Source organism: Tachypleus tridentatus, chromosome 3 (assembly GCF_004210375.1).
Source record: "Tachypleus tridentatus isolate NWPU-2018 chromosome 3, ASM421037v1, whole genome shotgun sequence".
Taxonomy (NCBI): Eukaryota; Metazoa; Arthropoda; class Merostomata; order Xiphosura; family Limulidae; genus Tachypleus; species Tachypleus tridentatus.
In genome coordinates this window covers 25,545,071-25,564,402 of record NC_134827.1, presented here as the reverse complement: position 1 = coordinate 25,564,402, position 19,332 = coordinate 25,545,071, and the positions used below count along the sequence as shown (strand labels likewise).

The window sequence follows — 19,332 nt, the reverse complement described above, 5'->3', positions numbered from 1 at the left end:
TTCTGTCCACGTTCCCCTTTGTCATGCAGCTTTACCTGATACAAATTCACTGCTAAAGCTGGCCAGTTATGAGAAACTGACTCCAGAGCACACTCATTGTAGGCCACCCACCGGGTTCCTGTCCCTTTTGTTGGCTTTACCAGCTTCTTTGAGGCCACCCCAGTTCTGTAACAAATTGTCATAAAATTTCCATAGGTTTTCTAAAAAGGTTTGATACTATGAAGGTAAGGGATGTCCTTGATGGTCTTCTTAATTGCAAGTTCCAATCTGTGATTAGACTAACAAGGTGGATCTCTATCAAATAATGTTTTTGCACCTTCAATCTGTTGACAAACCCTTTATTTATGCCAAAATTGACAGCTGCCCCCTCAGCTGTTAGGCATACAATTGATTCAAGCCAGTCGGGAAACTTGCCATATATGGACAATGCTGCAAGTGCAAAAAATTAGTACCCAATATTAGTTACTTTCTGTAAAAAAAAATGTAAATTTGTACTTTGGAAAATTCAATTGTTCCATTATCTATTACGTTAGTTGTGTTAGGTTAAGCTCCAATTCTGTCAGTGGTAAAGACATGGTTCTTCTTGGTTTAAATCAATTGAAAAATGCTTGAGTTTTCACTGATGTATATTAATAATGGAATGACTATGTAAACCTGAATTAAAACACAAATGTACATGAAATGTTGTTCATTTTAATTTTTCTTAATTAGGAATTCAGGATAAATCCAGAAAATTCTCATCCCAGGTAATTAAGAAACCTTTACCTGAACTAAGTGCCTGTAGCAAGTGTTCAGAATCAGCCTTCTCAACTGGCTGCAGACACAGGAAGTGGGTTACTGGGTAACAGTCACTGTCCAAGTATCTTACATAGACTATCTCCTGCTCAATGTTGGCAGTGTCTGTTGAGCCGCCAGTAACGATGCCAAAGAATAATAAGGTGTACAGACGAGATCTGACATTAATTTTAATTGTTTCTGCAATATACTTTGTAAAGATAACTGCTTGTTTGTCATTGGCATAATGTTCTGTTAAGTTCATACCAAAATTGTGCTCCTGCAGCAACAGAAGCTCTTGAAAATTGCTGAATGGTTTGGCATTCAAAGCCATATAAAGGGCAGTCCTGAACAGCACAAACAAACGATCTTTCTCAGTCTGGTTACGTTTGCTCAATTCTTTCATCATGGGAGTTAAATCAGGTGTTTCTTTTGCTGTCTTAGCTTGACAACTTAGACTATGGGCACGACTGTTTTCATGCTCCTTAACATCACTTTCTCTCAAGTTGGAAGATCCTGTTATGAAGGTGTTCTTCTGCCTTCCACTACTTTGGTCACATTCCTGACAAATTGAGCAAAACATCAGTCCGGTAGCATTATTATATTCCAGCCATGGTCGGCCTCTATTCCATTCATCCTGGAAATGACAAGTAGGCTTAGCGCCAGTACTAGCAGAAACAGTTTTTGCTTTAACACTTGGACTGAGTCAACAAGCTTGGGTTTTATCACTCGGGGTTCCATAGTATTGTCTTCTGATTCATTAGTCTTGCTTGTGAAACCAAAATGAAACAGATTGCGAGACTTTCCAATTTTTTTACTATCAGATGCCATGGTCAGATCGTCGTAAATGTTTGGCAGTCACGTGACTGTCCGGGACGGCATGGATAAGGCAACCTAAAAAGTGCATTTTGTGAGCGTTTACGACTGTTTTTTAAAATTTGCTTTCTTTTTTGTCTTAAATTAAATCTTAAATTTTGCAAGTTATTTTCCACTCATTATAGAATATACTTTTAAGCAAAATATTTGGGCTTTGCATATACAGCTTTTGCCTCACTTATTTTTGAGGGGACGATGCATTTGTGTCCGATATGTTAGAAATATGACCATTGGTCACAATGTCTGGGGATAGATGAGAAAGTGCCAGTCAAACTTAATTTTTTAACGGACATGTCCGGTTTTAAATAGAAAATTTTGAATCCTGTAATTTCATTCAATTTTCCCCACAACAGACCTGCAACTCCCTTTCAGGTTGGTTTGTTTTGAATTTTGTGCCAAGCTGCATGAGGGTCATCTGTGCTAGCCATCCCTAATTTAAATATAAGACTAGAAGGAAGGCAGCTAGTCATCACTACCCACTGCCAACTCTTAGGCTACTCTTTTACCAATAAATAGTAGGATTGACCGTCACATTATAACGTCTCCATGGCTGAAGGAACGAGCATGTCAGGTGTGATGGGGATTCAAATCCGTGACCCTCGGATTCTGAGTCAAGTGCTTTAACCACCTGGCCATGCCAGGCCCTTTTAGGTTGGAATACTCAGTTTGGGGAACACTGGTATGAACTATTAGAAGTTCTATCACAGCAATGGATAGACACAGATTCTATCCAAGGATTAATTGTACTCTTAATGCTTCATCTGGATCCAATTAGTTTTTAAATTTGGTCCTAAAGACCAAATACTGAAGACAAAAAACCAAAAGCTAATATAAGTCAGAATTGACAAATATAAATTCTTTACAGTCTGTAAATCTCAAAAGTTCTTTTCAAAATCAATTAAGTTAGTTTTTTGCATTGCTGCTACTGATAATTAAAGAGCATCTTCATTGCAATCAAGAAAACGAACTGCCACTGTAAAACCATAAAATATTGCTGGAACTGACAGATATACAAATTAACATCTCTACCTGAACTTGGTCTCAAAACAAAGCGGACGAGATATCACGTTTTAGAAATGGGTGCAAAGCTACAAAATGACTATCTGTACTAACCATCTTCATTCTGAACTGACAGACTAGAGAAAAACAGGTAGTTAACAGGATCATATATATGCAAAAATGGCTCGTTGGGGTTGAGAAATTATTTTACATAGAAGAGCGAACAACGTTTCGACCTTCTTCGAGTCGAAACGTTGTTCGCTCTTCTATGTAAAATAATTTCTCAACCCCAACGAGCCGTTTTCGCATATATATTTCTCTCTACAAGTGGGTTTTCTCGACATCACTGAGTTAACAGGACCCTGTGCCAACTCTGAAACTTCTATAAATTGAATAGTGAAATTTGAACATTAAACCTAAATTCAAACAACATGTTTGTAACAATGGGACACAAACCATAGAACCTCAAGCTTCAGTCTAATGCATTAACCACTATGTGATGACTTGTTCTGAGACAAGAGAAAAAGGTGATCAAAAGTTTAAATAAGTAACATATACACATACACAATTTATGCCTAGTAACCACTGTTTAAAAATTTGGCACAATAAGAAATCATACAAAACAAAGAAGTGCCAGACTTGTATGTAGTTGAATTTAGATGAATTTTAGTTAAAAAATCAATTTAAGAGGTGTAAGAAAATCTGTATATAAACAAATTAACAATTTTGGGATGAACATTCTATTACTTACAGTCAGAACAGAACTTTAATACACTGTTAAGCATCAACGTTTCCTTTATTCAAAGAAACACAATCTAAATACATAATATCTATGACCAGTGTCTGTATATTATGAAGAAAACTAATAGTTCTAGAACTGTGCCACAAAAAAATATGAAATTAAAAACATCTAACACAAAATTTTCAACTTCTCTTTTGGTTTCATTTGGACTTCAACTTGAAAGAGTTCATGTACTAATTTGCTTCTGTAATGATTCTTGGACTGGTGACCACACCAACCCCAACAAAGTAGCATCTGCTTCCAACAATGTCAGATCTTTATTAGATCCCAAGAATCTCGAAGAAAGCTCTAACTCGTGTAGTCGTAGACGGACCTTGGCTCCACGAACGTAGTCACTGTAGAATATTTTAGGGTATTATAAAAATTGATTAACAGTTATATATATCTAAATATAGTGGATAAACATAGGAATACACTAAGTGTTAAAAAACAAAAATTCCCCTTCCAACTTAATTCACACAGTTAAGAATGAAACAAAGTGAAAAACAGGCTAAGTATGAAATTGAAAATAATTAAAGAACTAATCTTTAAATTTTGACAGTTTACAGAAAAACAGTTTTATTAAACAACTGAGAACAAGTGTTTGTGTGTTTATGCAGGTGTATGAAAAACTTAAAGGTAAGATAGACTAATAAAATTGAAGGCTATTATGCCATTGACTACTGCTTCACCAAATAGCGTGCAGTCCGACTCTAGCAGAGTACTGTTCATGATGCATGGCTTGCAAAAATTAAGCTTGTGTTCAGAGCAGCCCACATCAATAGATTAAATAATTGGCTCTTGCTAGTGTAAGTGCTTCTCCTGTAAATTAGGGTAGCATAAAAAATATGTAAGAATTACAAAGTGTCCCAAAGTTAATTTAACATAATGTAGTAACTCTTTTGATTTGTCTTTACTGAATAACAATGTGTACTTTAAATAAAATATACACTACTATCCTGTAGGCAAGTTATGTTATTCTGTTTCTAATGAGCTTAAATAAAAATTATATTTAACTAAATTATAAAAATAAGTGGAACCTGCACAAACGAAAGTTTAAAGTTACAAGAGAACTTGAAGACTTCTCTGAAAATAGTTCTCACCCAGACATTAAAGAAAGTGAAAATCTAGAATCTGCTAAAATCCTTGTAAAATTTAAAGAAATTTCATGTAAAAACTATATGATTTATTGTACAAATCTATGAAAATTCTGAATGGAAAGCTGTTATATATAAAAAATTCTGCCTTCTCAGGGCTCGACACCATTTTAAACATGGATATAAACCCAACAATTTTTGATACAACGAAACAGTTATTGCTACTTGACAGATAAGTTGGCCAACAGACTGTGAAGATAAATAGCAAGCTCACAAACGACTACTTCCCAGTTTAAGGACAAAAAAAGCTCAGCATGCTAATTAAACAGTGCAGTGTTATTTTGTAACAGAATCATAAAAGATAGTGTTTAATCTCCATTTAACCCAATTATCTCAAAAGAAAAGTGAAAGTTAAAAACCTCTCTTTGGCAATGCTATGTTCCAGTTTCAAGAACCACAAAAGAAATGAAATTTCACAGAATTAACTCTAAATTAAAAACAATGGAAAACATGTAGTACTACAAATACACTTAATATGTTATTAAACGAAAAAAGCAAAATGTTATTTACAGATTTTTAACTTACATTTATGAGAATAAAACTGAATTTTGTGATATGATCCTAACAGAAATAAACAGTAATAACTGAAAATTGACATTTTTCAAGAAGGGTAAAAGATTTTTTTTTTTCAGATTTGGAAGTGGTTTGTTTTCTTATTTAAAGTTTTCTCTCTCTCGGCTTTCTTTGTGATATTTACTTAAATATTTTTGAAACACACCGAGATAAAAATATTAGTTTCATCTGAATACATCTTAAGGCAAAAGTTTTATTTTTAGAATGCCTTAAAACACCTCAGCATCTAGTGACCAAAGTATTCCCTGGACCACTGTTTGTAGTTCTGTCAGCATGGATACTACTAATTTTATAGGGCACCATCAACTTATGGAGTCACCCTACACCTGTGAAAAAAAACAACCACAACAAAAAAACCTGACCATTATAAATATAACACAAATAGGTTGAAAAATGATAGAACTCTTATGGAACATACCAAACCGACAATCTCCACAACAAAACTCACAACCTTCAGTGTTAATACAACCAACTACGAATGTGAAGATCAGTGCTAACATCAACAAGGCCAATCTATGGATTCATCCCAATAACCAGCACTCAGAAACTTCTACACGGAATATTTAGAAACTAACAATTCTAGAGCAGCCACACTCTTTATGTGCCAAGATTGGCTTAGATATGATGATACATTCCTAATACAACCCTACAATGATGAAGACAAGATCTAAGATTTTATGAACCACCAGTTTTTACCATTTTCTACATATTCTTATGTTTCCGGTTTTGTTTAAAATTATAAACAAACAAAATTTATTAAAAGCCCATTTAGTTTTAAAAAAACAAACTAAATATAAAAAACACAGAAGACATCTGAAACCTCCTAAATTTTTTTTCCAACATTTTCTTTTTCACGACTGGTCAAGGTCTTCAAATTTCAATTCCCATAGTTGTCCAACAGGTTAAGAAAACTCAGTAGAAAGAGAGAGCAAATGAGATACAATCTGTCAGTTTTTACATGTAAAACTTACAGTGAAAAGCTGTAAATATATTAAAATTATTAAATTATCCACTTTTCTTTATACCTCAGTTTACATGTAAAACTTACAGTGACAAACTGTAAATATATTAAAACTATAACTGAGGTATAAAGAAAAGTGGATAGTTTAATAATTTTATACTTCCTGATTGGGGAAAAATATGCACCTGGTAACCTCACCCTTGAATAAAACATCACAAAAAATAAAAAAGCAAGGCTATTATGCAAACACTTCATGTAGATGACATTCTACTTTACTGCTTCAGTTATTCTATGAATGTTCTGCAATTCAGTCTACAAATTTGATAAATCAGAAGTTCGTAAGAGACCTTCACCCACGACGACTAAACAGTCACTATCCAATCAACTTTCAGAATAGGCCATAATGTTGGTTGGTTGGTGTTTTATGGTGCAAAGCAACTAGGCTATCTGTGCCAAATAACTGGTAAGAAAAAATTAAAAATAGTAAAATTAAAACTGGTATACAGGAATCATGTTAAAACAAAACAAAGTTCAATTTTTGAATTAAAAACCTAAATAGCATTAAAAGGCCAATGTTACTGTATCCAATAATGCTGTCTAATGTTACAGATAAGTCTTGGGACAGTACATGTTTAAAATGTTGCCGTCGTTGAGTCTTGACGATGGCATGATAGTAAAATTTGGCTTATTGTGACCTGAGTATCATATAGACTACCTACTGGTGCATTGGTCCCAGAAAAAAAGAAAATGATGAGTTAAGAAACTTTGACCAATGCATAGTATAGTTAGGACAACTTCTTTCCAATCCTTATGGAAACAAGATGGTCAAAGTCCAACAGAAGGTTTTATCTGGAAAAGTTTATTATCACATTGCTCACTCCAAGTCAACTGGCACAGAGCCGAGGCTGAAATACAGGACCATAATCCATCTCTATGGAACAGGCATGGCAGGAATAGCACCAGAGCAGAGAGACTTAGCTACAGTGTCAGTGAGCTTGTTCCCATGAATACGAAAGTGGCCTAGTATCCAGAAGTAGATGTTAAAGATAAATGAGCCAATCAGTTTTGCATATCAGCAAGAACAAGGTGAGAACTAACATGAAGCAATTCCAGGGTCAGTAGAGAATTACGCAAGTCGGTATAAATAATACAATTTGAGTACTGCTTAGCTTCTATGTTATCCAGGGCAAAAGAAATGGAGTACAGTTTGGCAGCAACCACAGAAACTATAGAGAGAATTCTGTGTGCAACAACCAAACCACAACAGACCATGGCAGAGCTCATAGAGTCACCTGATTTCAAACCATTCATATAAATGAGAATGGAAAGATGGTTCAAATGATGTTCCTCAAATAGAAGATGGTATTTTCAATCAGGAGTATCCGTCTTTCTCAGATAACTGAAAGAAATATTACATTTTGAGTGGTAATAAGTCATGGCGGGATGAGATGACCAATGGATAAACCAATGTTATCCAAGGACAGACCCAATTCATCCAACTGTACCTGAATACAAAGACCAAAAGGAACAATGGCAGTCCATTTGTTCTTAAAAAGCAAGGTCCACTGAGGAAGAAAAAACACAACCCCAAGTGGGATGCTGTGGTAAGGATCAAAGTTTTGAAGCATAGAGGAAAGACAATTGCAAGCGACGGAGGGGTAGAGGAGATTCATGAGACTCTGTGTCAAACGCTGCACTGGAGAAGTGCAGAAAGCCTCAGTGCAGAGCTGAAGTCCTTGATGATGAATAGGGTCCAGCACCTTTAAGGCCAAGGGTCTGGCAGAGCCATAGACTAATGATCCATAGTTGAATTTTGATCGAATAAGAGCATGATATATCTTTAGCATAGAACATCGATCTGCTCCCCAAGTGGTGGAAGAGAGGCCATGGAGAATGTTCAGTGCTGTTGTACATCTGACCCATAGCTGCTTGATGCATGGTATAAATGTCAGCTTACAGTCAAAGATAAGCCCCAAGAACTTTGCCTCAGGGACCATGGAAAGCATAACTTCACCAACATGGAATTTAGAATTGGGGTGAATACCCTGTTGGCAGCAAAAGTACATGCAATCAGTTTTAGAGAGAGAAAAGTTAAAACTGTTTGCTGTGGTCCACTTGAGTAAATGATTGAGGGCAGTCTGTAGTAGCCGCTCAATAAACCTAATGTTGAACGACTGACACAAAATGTAGTTGTCAACATACAGCATGTTTGCAACAGTAGGAGGGAGTTGTTCAGTGATGGCATTAATCTTTATATTCAAGACATAGCCATGAGGGACTCCAAGTTCCTGGAGGAAAGAACAGGAAAATGCTGAACCCATACAAACTTGAAATCACCAGCTCATTAAAAATTTTTTAAATAAAAATGGGCAAATGGCCACACAACCCATACAAGTGGAATTTTTGCAAAATGCCATACCTCCATGTTGTATTGTAAGCCTTCTTATGGTCAAAGAATACTGACACAAGGTCAACGTTTCAAGTTAAATCAGGTAGTTCACCATGGAGCACTGTCATCAGAACCCCACATTGGGTGGGTGAGAGGAGATTGATTTAAGGAACCAAACAAAATGAGCATTAACCATCCTCTCTAAAGTCTTTCAGAGACAGCTCATCAAAGCAATTGGATGGTAGTTTGAAGGAATCTTGTGATCCTTCTCAGGCTTAGAGTAAGGTAGGACAATAGCCTGGCACCATGAACCAGATAAAATATTCTCCTGCCAGGTCAGTTAAAAACAACCAATAAAATAGCAAGAGAAGCAGAAAGGAGATGGCACAGCATCTTGTAGTGTACATCATCAGGTCTGACTGATGAAGAGCCAGTTTGAGTTCCATCAGTGTAAAGGAGTCTTTATAGTTATAGAGATGACAAGCCTGAAAGGAAATAAGTGATTGCTCTGCCCATGTCTTGATTGCTGAGAAGGTGGAGGATGAAGTAGACATGCTAGATACCTGGCTAAATTGGCCTTCTTAATCTTGCCCCACATGACTTTGGAACTGGTAGTAGAAGAGATGCTGGTTGTGAATTTAATCAAAGATTCCTTCTGGCTTTGACACCTTATCTGCTGAACATGTGTATGGGCTCGCTAAAAAGTGATGAGGTTTCAAAGTGTGGGATATCTACAAAAGGTATCTCAGGCCTGTTTTTGAGCCTTCTGTGCCATGTGGCAGGAAGGATTCCATCATGGATAAGGATACCATGGAAAATATTTCAAAGTTTCATCTATAGACTAAGCAGCTGCTAGGACAATACAGTCAGTTTATGCTACCATACAGTTGTCTATTGACAGCTTACAGGATCAAGTAGTGAGAATGGGCCAGTTGGCTTGGTCCAGCACCCACCAGGGCATGCAGGTCGGGTGGTATCAACTACAGCCAGTCTCTCTCAAAATGATAGGAATATAATTGCTGCCCTGTTGGTTACTGTGAACCCTCCATGAAAAGTGAGAGAAAAATGAAGGGGAGCAAACTGATAGATCAACTGCATTAAAAGACTGACTAGCTGCTTGAAAATAAGTATGAACACCAGTTTTAGAGAGAGAAAGGTTGTGATCTGAGAACAGACTCTCCACAAAGTGACCCCTCCCCAGAGGGAATTATGCCCATTAAAGTCCCCCAGAATTAAAAAGAGAGATGGCAACTGTTCAACAAGAACATTAAGGTCTGATTGATCAAAGGTCTCTCCAGGAGACAGGCAGAGAGAACAAACAGTGATGGTATGACCCAAGGAAACACAGATGGCTACAGCCTCCAAGAGTGTGTCGAGTGGCAAAGACAGGGTGGGCACATACTCATAAACCAGCAGTGCCACAATTCCATGCACTTGTCTATCACACAACCTGTCATTTCTGTACAAAGAAAACTGCTGAAAGGTGACTGTACTGGCAGGTTTCAGAAATGTTTCCTGTAAGGAAAGACACATAATATGATAGGAATCAATCAGTGCCTTGATATGATCTAAATTAGAATGAAAACCTCGACAGTTTCACAATATCAATGTGGTCATTTTTATTTACATAGAGGAGAATTGGCCAGAGAGCTCTTCTATTTCCAACCATACCTCTTCTCTTTATTAAAAGGAGGTCTATCGACCTCCATGGATTCTGCCCTGGTTTGAGTGGGCAAATCTCTGTCATTAGAAGAAAATTCTAGAACCTGGAACCAAAACAAGAGGATCTGGAGATTTGCTGGAAGGAATGGTGAGGACAGAGATGGGTGTTGACATTGATTCATCAACATTCTTAACCATGGAAGGCAAAAGACTTTCCACATGGTTTGAGAACAATTCTTTGGAGTCACAGAGAGATCTGTCTGCACTCCCACTGTAGCAGTGGAAGGAAGTGCAGCAGCATACATCCAAAATGAAGTGGTGGAAAGTAACGTTCGAGCCTTGGGGTAAGAAATATTGCAGACTCTTTTCAAATGCTGTACCTCTTTATTCCACCCACCTAAGGAAAGAATGAAAGTAAGAAGGGTGAGAGCCACTACATCAACACAATGAGGGTCTATTTTACACTCACAGGCATCGTGATTCTTACCACTGCAAGAAGCACACTTCAAGGAACCACAACATGATGTCTTTGAGTGACTGAACTGCTGACATTAGAAACATCTGAGAGGGTTTGGAATATATGGCTATATTTTGCAATTTCAATAACCTGCCTTGATGGTGGCAGGTGGATGTGGTGATGTAAATGTCAAATTTAAGACACTGGTCAGCATCATAATTCTATCTTTACTAGTGGGGATATTCCACACTGCAGAAACTCCTTGGGTGGAGAAACCAGTGAGTATCTCCAACTTGGGAATGCTCTTTAAACCCCTCTCAGTCATAACTCCTCATGATGAATTCAAAGTAGCATGGGGAGTAACCTCAATGGGTATTTTCCCAATGGCCTTTGATATACAAGAGTTCAATGTGTTTAGGAGTGAATGTCTTCACCAATATATTACCAGGTCATAGCTTTTTGACTGACTTAGGAGAGCCAGCAAGTCTCTCTAGCTCCTTCTGAATAAAAGAAGAAAAAAAAAAAGGGGGGGGGGAGGCATTTGCCCCAAATATTTGTCTAATAAAAATGTAATATCATAAAATGAGGCACAGGTGTTGAAGATGACTGTTTAAAATCTTCAAGATGTGGTCATTTATCCATTGTTTGTTTTTCACTACTAAATTTAGATTTTGATTAGGAGGATCCATAATAAATAAAAGAGTATTTTGGTGCCCACTGACCACAACCATCATGGAGTCCTACGAGGAGACATACTACAATGCCAGGGTATTGTGAGCACTACATCCAAACATCAACATCAGACACGATGTATATAATACCTGTAAAGAACATCCAATGCTGATACTTGGTTTACCCTAGCCCAAGTGTACCAGCTGATTGATCCAAGGTTCACCAGGCCACAGAAATTCAAGGCCAAAGTGGTGTTTTAGGGTTGGATCCCTCAACCACCAGGATCCTCTCCTCCCTTTCATAGGCCACTATGCACTGCAAACATGTGGTTGGATGTTTAGATCCCAGAAGAGGTAAACTGAAAGAACAGAACCTTCTCTGGGAGGTCCCCTCACCATGTACAGGAATCCACACTGATGGGAAGAGGGGCATAATGTTCATATGAGACAAATCTTGGAAAGCATTGAGAAACTGTCCTACCTTATGTTTGGACAATCGTCCCATGGGCACTCTGTTTGAATGCTGCAATAAAAAAATTGAAAATACAAACTTTGAGTATTAGAGGTCATGGGCTTTCAGAATAATTATGCCACAAAAAATTTTGTTCAATTATAAACTTGTAAAATTGCTTCCCTTATGATACTTTTTGGTTAGTTTAAATTCTCTATTTAAAATGTTAAAAAATGGGCATGCAAGTGTAGATGTAACAGTCTACAGATTTTACATTTTTAATGTGGTAATGATGCTCTGATTAATTGCTTTTGTCTTTTTGGTGGGTAAAGAGTGACCTCAAATTCCAGTTTCTTATTAAATACTAATCAGGCCAAGCTACCTACTTAAAATAAATCTAAAATACTGACCTGATAATGAGTGTGGTGTTGGACAGTGTTAGTCAAAGGTCCCATTACCCTGAAGAATTAATATGGACAGTGTTAGTCAAAGGTCCCATTACCCTGAAGAATTAATAGTGTGAAAAGTTATGTTAAATTGATCCTTTAAATATGTGAAATTTTGTGTCATAAACACTACAGTACATAACTCAAAGGTTGCAATTTCTCATGAATGTAAGGATAACATTTATTTTCCTTTCTTCCAATTTTATTTTTCTTGTACAAGTCCCATGTTTCTCTAAATAACCAACCAATATCTGAATAATTTTGCAAAATGTTTTGTTCATTTACTGTTTGATATTTAATTTCTGAAATTCTAGAGTAATGAGTAAATTTTGTATACATAAAAATATTTATTTTGTGCACTATGCTTTACTTAGTGATATATTTACAACAACCACTCTTCCCTTTCTCATTTAATAGTAATACATTATATTATCTTTTATTCCTTTAGCTTCCTTACAAACCAGGAATACTGAGCAGTCATCAAGCATACATGCAATTAAGCATAATTTTATTGTTATAATTAGAAAGATCAGAATGCACCATTTCATCAGCTGGGTATAATCACTGTTAATAAAAATTTTGGCCATAAAATCCAATATTATCACAGCAACTTCAGTACACGTAGTAATTTTAAGTTAACCCTAAATACATACATTAAACTAACAAAGTAAAACAATCTATGAGAAATACATAATAATGAAAAATAATATTACATATATTCAACATTTTAGTTAATAGTGTAAATGAAAGTAACAATAAAGAAATAAAAAAGAGTAACTCCTAGGCTTTGATCATTACAATGTCTGTCATATTCTAACCAGCCTGAAGACCCCTGGTATCAGATGAAAGGTCTTGTCAGCACTGATTAAGGCAGATGTAGTATGGTTGATATATAACATGTTCTTGTTTGCTTTTACTCATAAGATCTTAGAATTATAAAACACCCACCCACTAGTTGCTGGTTTCACGCATAGTTCCAGATTTAACATTTGTTGGATATGTAACGTCAGTTTAAACACAAATAAGCTGAAGTTTTCACAAGCTTCCTTAAAAACATCTTGTGACCAATCAAAACTCATTAAAAAAAAACTCTCAAGTCTTAGCACAAAGATACAACACATGAAGTAAGCTATAGAAAGTAATAAATAATCCAATGTTTTAGAAAAATATGGAACTAGTGTACTGGTCCATCTCAGCTGTTCCATCCTCTAAAATACATTAAACCCCTTAAAGCCAGCCCTTATCACTCATATACCTAAAGTTTTTTTTTTTAAACTTGCTTAAATTTACTGCTTCTACAACATATGAATGGGACCCATTCCAAAGGCCAACCACCCGGATAAAAAAAATGAAATTCTCTTAGCTGAAGATGACTCCTACCCTGCCAAAAATTATATGCATTTCCTAGACTTGTTAAACATAAAAAAGATGATGCATCAACACTACTTCCTTTGCAATCAAATCCCTCCTAACTTTTTTAAAGTGAAAAAATTGAGATATTTCAGCTTCTCCTCATATAACATCTCCACCATCCCAGGAACCATTCTAATAACCTTCCTCTTAACCCTTTACAACAATTAAATGTTTTTCCTAAGGTCAGGATCCAAAGACTGAACACAATATTCCAAATGTGGCCTAACCAGTGACCTATATAATGAAACTGTAACCTCCTAATACTTATATTCAATATATCTTTGTATACACAACCTAAAATTCTATTTACCCTACCACAAGCAACAGCATCTTGGTTTGGCAGCTTTAGATACTGATCAATTACACAAAGATCCTTTTCTCTCATGGCACTGTTAAGGTTATTCATATCCAAATTATATAATTAAAATTAAAATTATGATAACTCAAACATTATCTTACATTTATGATAATTAAAACCCATCTGCTATTTATTTGCCCAGCCCACTAAATGATTTGAATCTTTTTGTAAGTCGGCTGCATCCTCTTCATAGATAACACACAAGATCTTAAAACCATCTGTAAATTAATTTATTGAGCATAGCTTTGTCTATGTCATGGATATAAATAAAAAAGACCAAAGATCCAAGGACTGAGCCGAGGTACCCATGTGTAACATTAATCCAGTTTGACTAAACTCCATTTATATTAACTGCTTTTTTCCATCCAGCCACACTTCTGTCCTATTTCCTACTTGTCCTCCACACCTACAGATAACTTTTTTCTTTACAAACCTTTTGTCAAATGCTTTCTAAAAGTCTAGATACACCAAATTTCCCTCATTTACAAAACCAGTAACCTTTTCAAAGCACATCAAGATTTAAAAACAAGATTCTCTGTTTGTCAAATCATACTTACTATCCAATAATATTCTAAACTTTAAGTGACTTTGCAAAGTGTCTTTTAACCCTTTCATGACATGTTGGGTGGAATCCACCCAGCTCGTAACCATGAGAGTAATTATAGTATGATTTTCTTTCAGAATGTTAACTAGCCAACATGCAGAATAATTTTCATTTTAAGATTAAAAATACTTTTATGAATACAAAGTTTTCAAATTTCACATGTGAAATATTTATAATTTCCAGATAATTAAAAAGTCTTGTTTTAAGAAGGAAAAAAACTGTCATTTTCATTATCAAATTGGTATCTCTGCACAATTTTGACAGACTTGACTGATCTTGTAACCAAAAGTAAAGAGTTATGAGTAAAATATAAATTTTTCTTTTTCTTTCTAGAATGACTAAAAATAACTCGAAAATACAAATATTTAATTTAAACATCTCAAATGACATAACATTATACACATATATTTATCATTTTTTATTATATTGACCTTTCAATCACTGCTGGCTAAAATATAAAACTGACCTTAGGACTTTTACAGTGAACTGTCTTGGCTGTGTTTTAGCAGACTTATTTTATAAAATACAATCACCTGGCTGTGACATTATATTTGAGAATGCCTGGAAAAACCGCTTGTGGAACATTCTGTCCTGTCAACTGGTTATTCACTTATCATATACAGAATTGTGTATATAAGGGACCATTTCCAAAAATCGAAGGAGGTAAGCAGGGGGCCACTGTGTTCGATTGACTACATTAGTAATATCTCATCATATAGAAAAGATATGATGTTTTTATTTCATATTCTAGCTTTTAAATATCAATAATTTAAGTTCCTCATTAATATAAATTTACAAATTTTGTATTTTGACATCACAAACATATAATTTGAACCAGTGCTGCATTCAACATACCACACACATAAATCAATGTTTCGGTTAGTTCTTTAAATATTTACTTATAAATTAAAAAGTTAACTAATATTAATACTAAAATATGAACTACACTCTGCAGTTTAGTACCAAACGTAATGACAAATTCATAAAATAGCAGCTGAATTAAAATTTGAATGCAAATCAAAAAACACAGCGTGGCCTCTGACTTATAACAAGGTTAACAGACTTTCCAAAACTTTTCTCACAACTGATGCAAGGCTGATGAGTATATAATTACTGGGATAATTTTTATCACTTCCCTTGAAAAAAAGAGGAGTGACACAAGCTAAATTCCAATCCTCTGGAACCCGACAAAAGATAATAGTGTGTGGCTCACATATCCAATCTTTAACCTCCTTCACAACTCTTAGGGAAATATCATTTGGCCCAGGAGTCCTATCATTTTTTAAAATTTCCCAATTTTTTCTTAACAAGCAGAGAATTAATGCAGTCACCTTGTTTGATCTCACTTCCTTTTATCATGCTATTAACCCGTTCAGTGCCGTAGATGAGATAACTCGTCCAAGCCAGTCGGTAACACAGTGCCACAGACAAGTTAATTCATTCTCAATAATACCTAACTTCAACGCTAGATGTCAGCACCATACATGCATTTGACCTACTTTCAAATTGTTTCAGTTTCAATCCAAAATGACATCGCGAAAAAAAGTTACAAAATGAAAAACCCGGCAATAGGAGCTGCCATAGCAGCTGAAATACTTGGCAGTCAACAGGTTAAAGACATGGAATACTGCTTAAATCTTATTTAGTAAAAGCAAAATTTAATAACTCAGCCATCTCAATTATCAGATAATAGCCTTCCTTTATTATCCTTCAAAGTTCCTATTTACCCTCTGTTCTAACATTTTGTTAGACCCTTAATGTATCTAAAGAAGTCCTTACTGTTAATTTTGTCATTTTCAGTCAACTTTTTTTCATACATCCTTTTTGATGTCCTAATATCATGTTTTACCAGTTTTCTTGATGTCCTGTAATCCTTTAAGTCTCTTGTCGTACCTAAAAATTTAAATTTCTTAAATCTGTGACACTTTTCTTTTATGTTCTCTCAAACTCTTTATGAACCAACCTGGTCTTTTACCTGCAGTTACTCTTTTCTTGTTTACCTTGAATATTTAAAACAAATTTCATATCTGATAAGTATTTCCAAATAACTCAGCTGCTCAATTCACAACAAATAACACTATGTAACAGAATTTTTACTTTTTCTTGTTCCTGGGCAGAAAGTGTTATTTCCCAATTGCTTATGCCTAAAGTAAATGGAAAAAGACCTATTTTTTCTTCAAACTTTGCTTTTGTGACCTGGGAGCGTATAGCGAAAACATGATGGGAGACTATATTTGGGAACTGATACGTGAAAGTGATTTACATTAAAGTTGCAAATCTCGAAAAACTACTCACTTCTAAACATTTTTGTATAACATTAGTATAAATACATGTAAATCTTGATTCATATGTTGTTTATTCAGACCTTATGTAAATGAAAATGTGCAAATTTGCCCATTTTTACAAAGAAAATAGGTTAATTTCTAAATTTCATTATCCAGGTCACAAAAGCAAAGTTTGAAGAGAATAATGGACATTTTCTGTGCTGTTACAACATAAGCAATTAAGAAATAACACATTACTATTCAGGAACAAAACTTGTGTTAGTGTTATTATTGTCACATCCCTTCAAAACTAATTTTTTAAAAATCTGTAACCAAAATATCGTTACTCCTTACGTCCTCATGCAGCAGAACATGAAACCTAATACAGCAACGATAACTTGCACTCACTTGTTCCTCAAATTTCCACTCTCTTGATCATTTCTATATTTGAAATTAACAATAAATTTAAATAGCCTAGTTTCTAGTAGTGTCCTTGACTAATTGGTGAAAAGCGCCGTTGTGAACAGTTTCTAAAAACCTTTTTTTCCCCTCACTGTTTGACTCCAACATTTCCCAAAACAATTTTTTCTAAATGCAGTAAGTCTTAAAAACATTCATAAGTAATAAGACTTAGAGGGAAAAATTATAAAAAGTAAATATGACACAAAGTAGTTAACAATAACTAGTGATGCAATTCTTACTCTATTATGGAAGTACTGTGTAGTTAATATTAACTATACTTTATAATAGCTTACACTTCCAAGAAGCAAAAACCCAATAGTTGTTAATATATTAAAGCATTTATTTATTAATTACCTTACACAGTTTCCAAAATAATGAAAGTGTAAATATGAAAGTTAAAAAATAAAAATCATAATATTCTGTACAAATTCTGACTTACAAAGCATAGAAATAACATTGGTGAATTTTTCACAAAACTGAATGAATTTTGCATGTTATTCCTTATATAGTTATAGTATTCTAGTTTCAAGCTAAAAGTATTGTATTTGTTGAAGTACTCTTTTTTACACTTACTTTACATTTAAAATACTATTACATAAAAATTACAATCTTTGGTATAATTAATAAGTCAAGTACTGTTTAATACACCTAATGTTTTGCCCAAACTCAAGTTCTTGCAAAATTTTAGGTTTTAAACAATACTAATACAATATCTAATCAATGATTAAATAAAACGTTTTCAGTAAACACGTAACAATGGGAAGTATTGTGTATTACTATTATAACTAGTAACAAGTATTGTGAAGACAATAAATTCATTTTTCGTGGACGTCATTAAATGTGTCATGTATCCGACTCTTACTGATCAAGATATTAGCCACCCAAAATGACCAAAGAAAAAAAAAAAAAGACTACAATAAATGGAAAATGCAAACAATTTATTTTTAGTACTACTTTTGTACTTGTCTGGAAGAAAAACGCAAATCTTAACCAATAAACTATGTTTTAATTTTCAGTTTTACTCAGTCTTTAGGCTTACGTTAACACTAACATTAATAGTAATACTATTGGATATTCAAAGATTAAAAATTACTTTCCATTCCTTTGAGGTCTTGTGCAAACACAGTGGAATTTCCCGCCAAAGTCTATATATAAGTCATCTTTTAGAATGTGGAAAATTTTTCCAATTACAATTTTTCCTTCAGGATTACCTAATTGTATAAATTTTGAATTTCTCAGTAAAGTCGCAAAAGAATGATGGCATTGTTCCGTATTTTCACTTCCAGTTCCAAAGCCCTGAAACTTTTCAAATGCTTTAGCAAATCCACTTCTTTTTATATCTGTACCATCTTTCACTTCTGTTCTTTCCTCACTTTTATCAACACTTGCAAAATATCTTCTCCATGCTGTTAATAACGTGTTCCTACTTGCAACACGAAAACAGCTAACACTACCTCTTCCTACCACCATGCCTCTTAATACACGCTTCTAAATGAAATGAAGTGAGAGGTCTCAAAAATGTTCGGTTGACTTATGCGCATGAGCATAATTCTGCAACAAATCACAATAGATCTGAGAATGTTTGGGGATTGTTGTTGAATTTAGTTCAGCAATTGTGTGTTACATTAGATCTGTAATAGACTATGCGGCTCCTGCATGGATCAGTGTAAGTGTAAAACAAATTCAAACCAATCTTCAAACATTACAGAATACACTAATTATATCAGCATACAGAGTACCTAAAACCACTTCACCAAAGTTCATGCAAACACACAAATAATACCAGATAGACTTCTACAGAGTATAATAAAATATTTTGATAAAAATTGGCGAAAAATTTGTTGCTATGCGAACTAGACAGGTATTGCATATATGATGAAGAGTGACCTAAACACCTTTCCCCATTAAATTTATACATTAGATCATTAAGACAAAATCATTTAAAATAATAATAATCGTAGTAGTATTATTTATATGCAAAAACGGCTCGTTTGGGTTGAGAAAATATTTTACATAGAAGAGCGAACAACGTTT

General features: G+C 34.7%; 1 protein-coding gene across 2 annotated transcripts; it reads right to left on the bottom strand.

Moving 5' to 3' along the window:
• Positions 1-3,426: 3,426 nt before the first annotated feature.
• Positions 3,427-18,817, bottom strand: mRpS28 (mitochondrial ribosomal protein S28). 2 transcript variants are annotated; one of them, XM_076493483.1, is made up of 3 exons: positions 18,510-18,817; positions 16,352-16,465; positions 3,579-3,786 (listed from the first exon to the last, which is right to left on the bottom strand). In XM_076493483.1, the coding sequence occupies exons 1-3, from the start codon at positions 18,766-18,768 to the stop codon at positions 3,740-3,742; spliced, it is 420 nt and encodes a 139-aa protein (XP_076349598.1). In that variant the 5' UTR covers positions 18,769-18,817; the 3' UTR covers positions 3,579-3,739. The 2 variants fall into 2 exon arrangements, with proteins under 2 accessions (XP_076349597.1, XP_076349598.1); XM_076493482.1 differs by lacking the exon at positions 16,352-16,465 and having other exon boundaries at positions 3,427-3,786; positions 18,392-18,808.
• Between the last annotated feature and the right edge of the window lie 515 nt (positions 18,818-19,332).

What these genes read in the sequence shown, in the direction of transcription:
- mRpS28 (XM_076493482.1), bottom strand. Translation starts at nt 18,768, where the DNA reads ATGGTGGTAGGAAGAGGTAGTGTTAGCTGTTTTCGTGTTGCAAGTAGG. An exon ending in AGACCTCAAAGGAATGGAAA is followed by an intron (nt 3,787 to 18,391) that starts GTAATTTTTAAT and finishes AATATTCTACAG; the next exon opens with TGACTACGTTCGTGGAGCCA.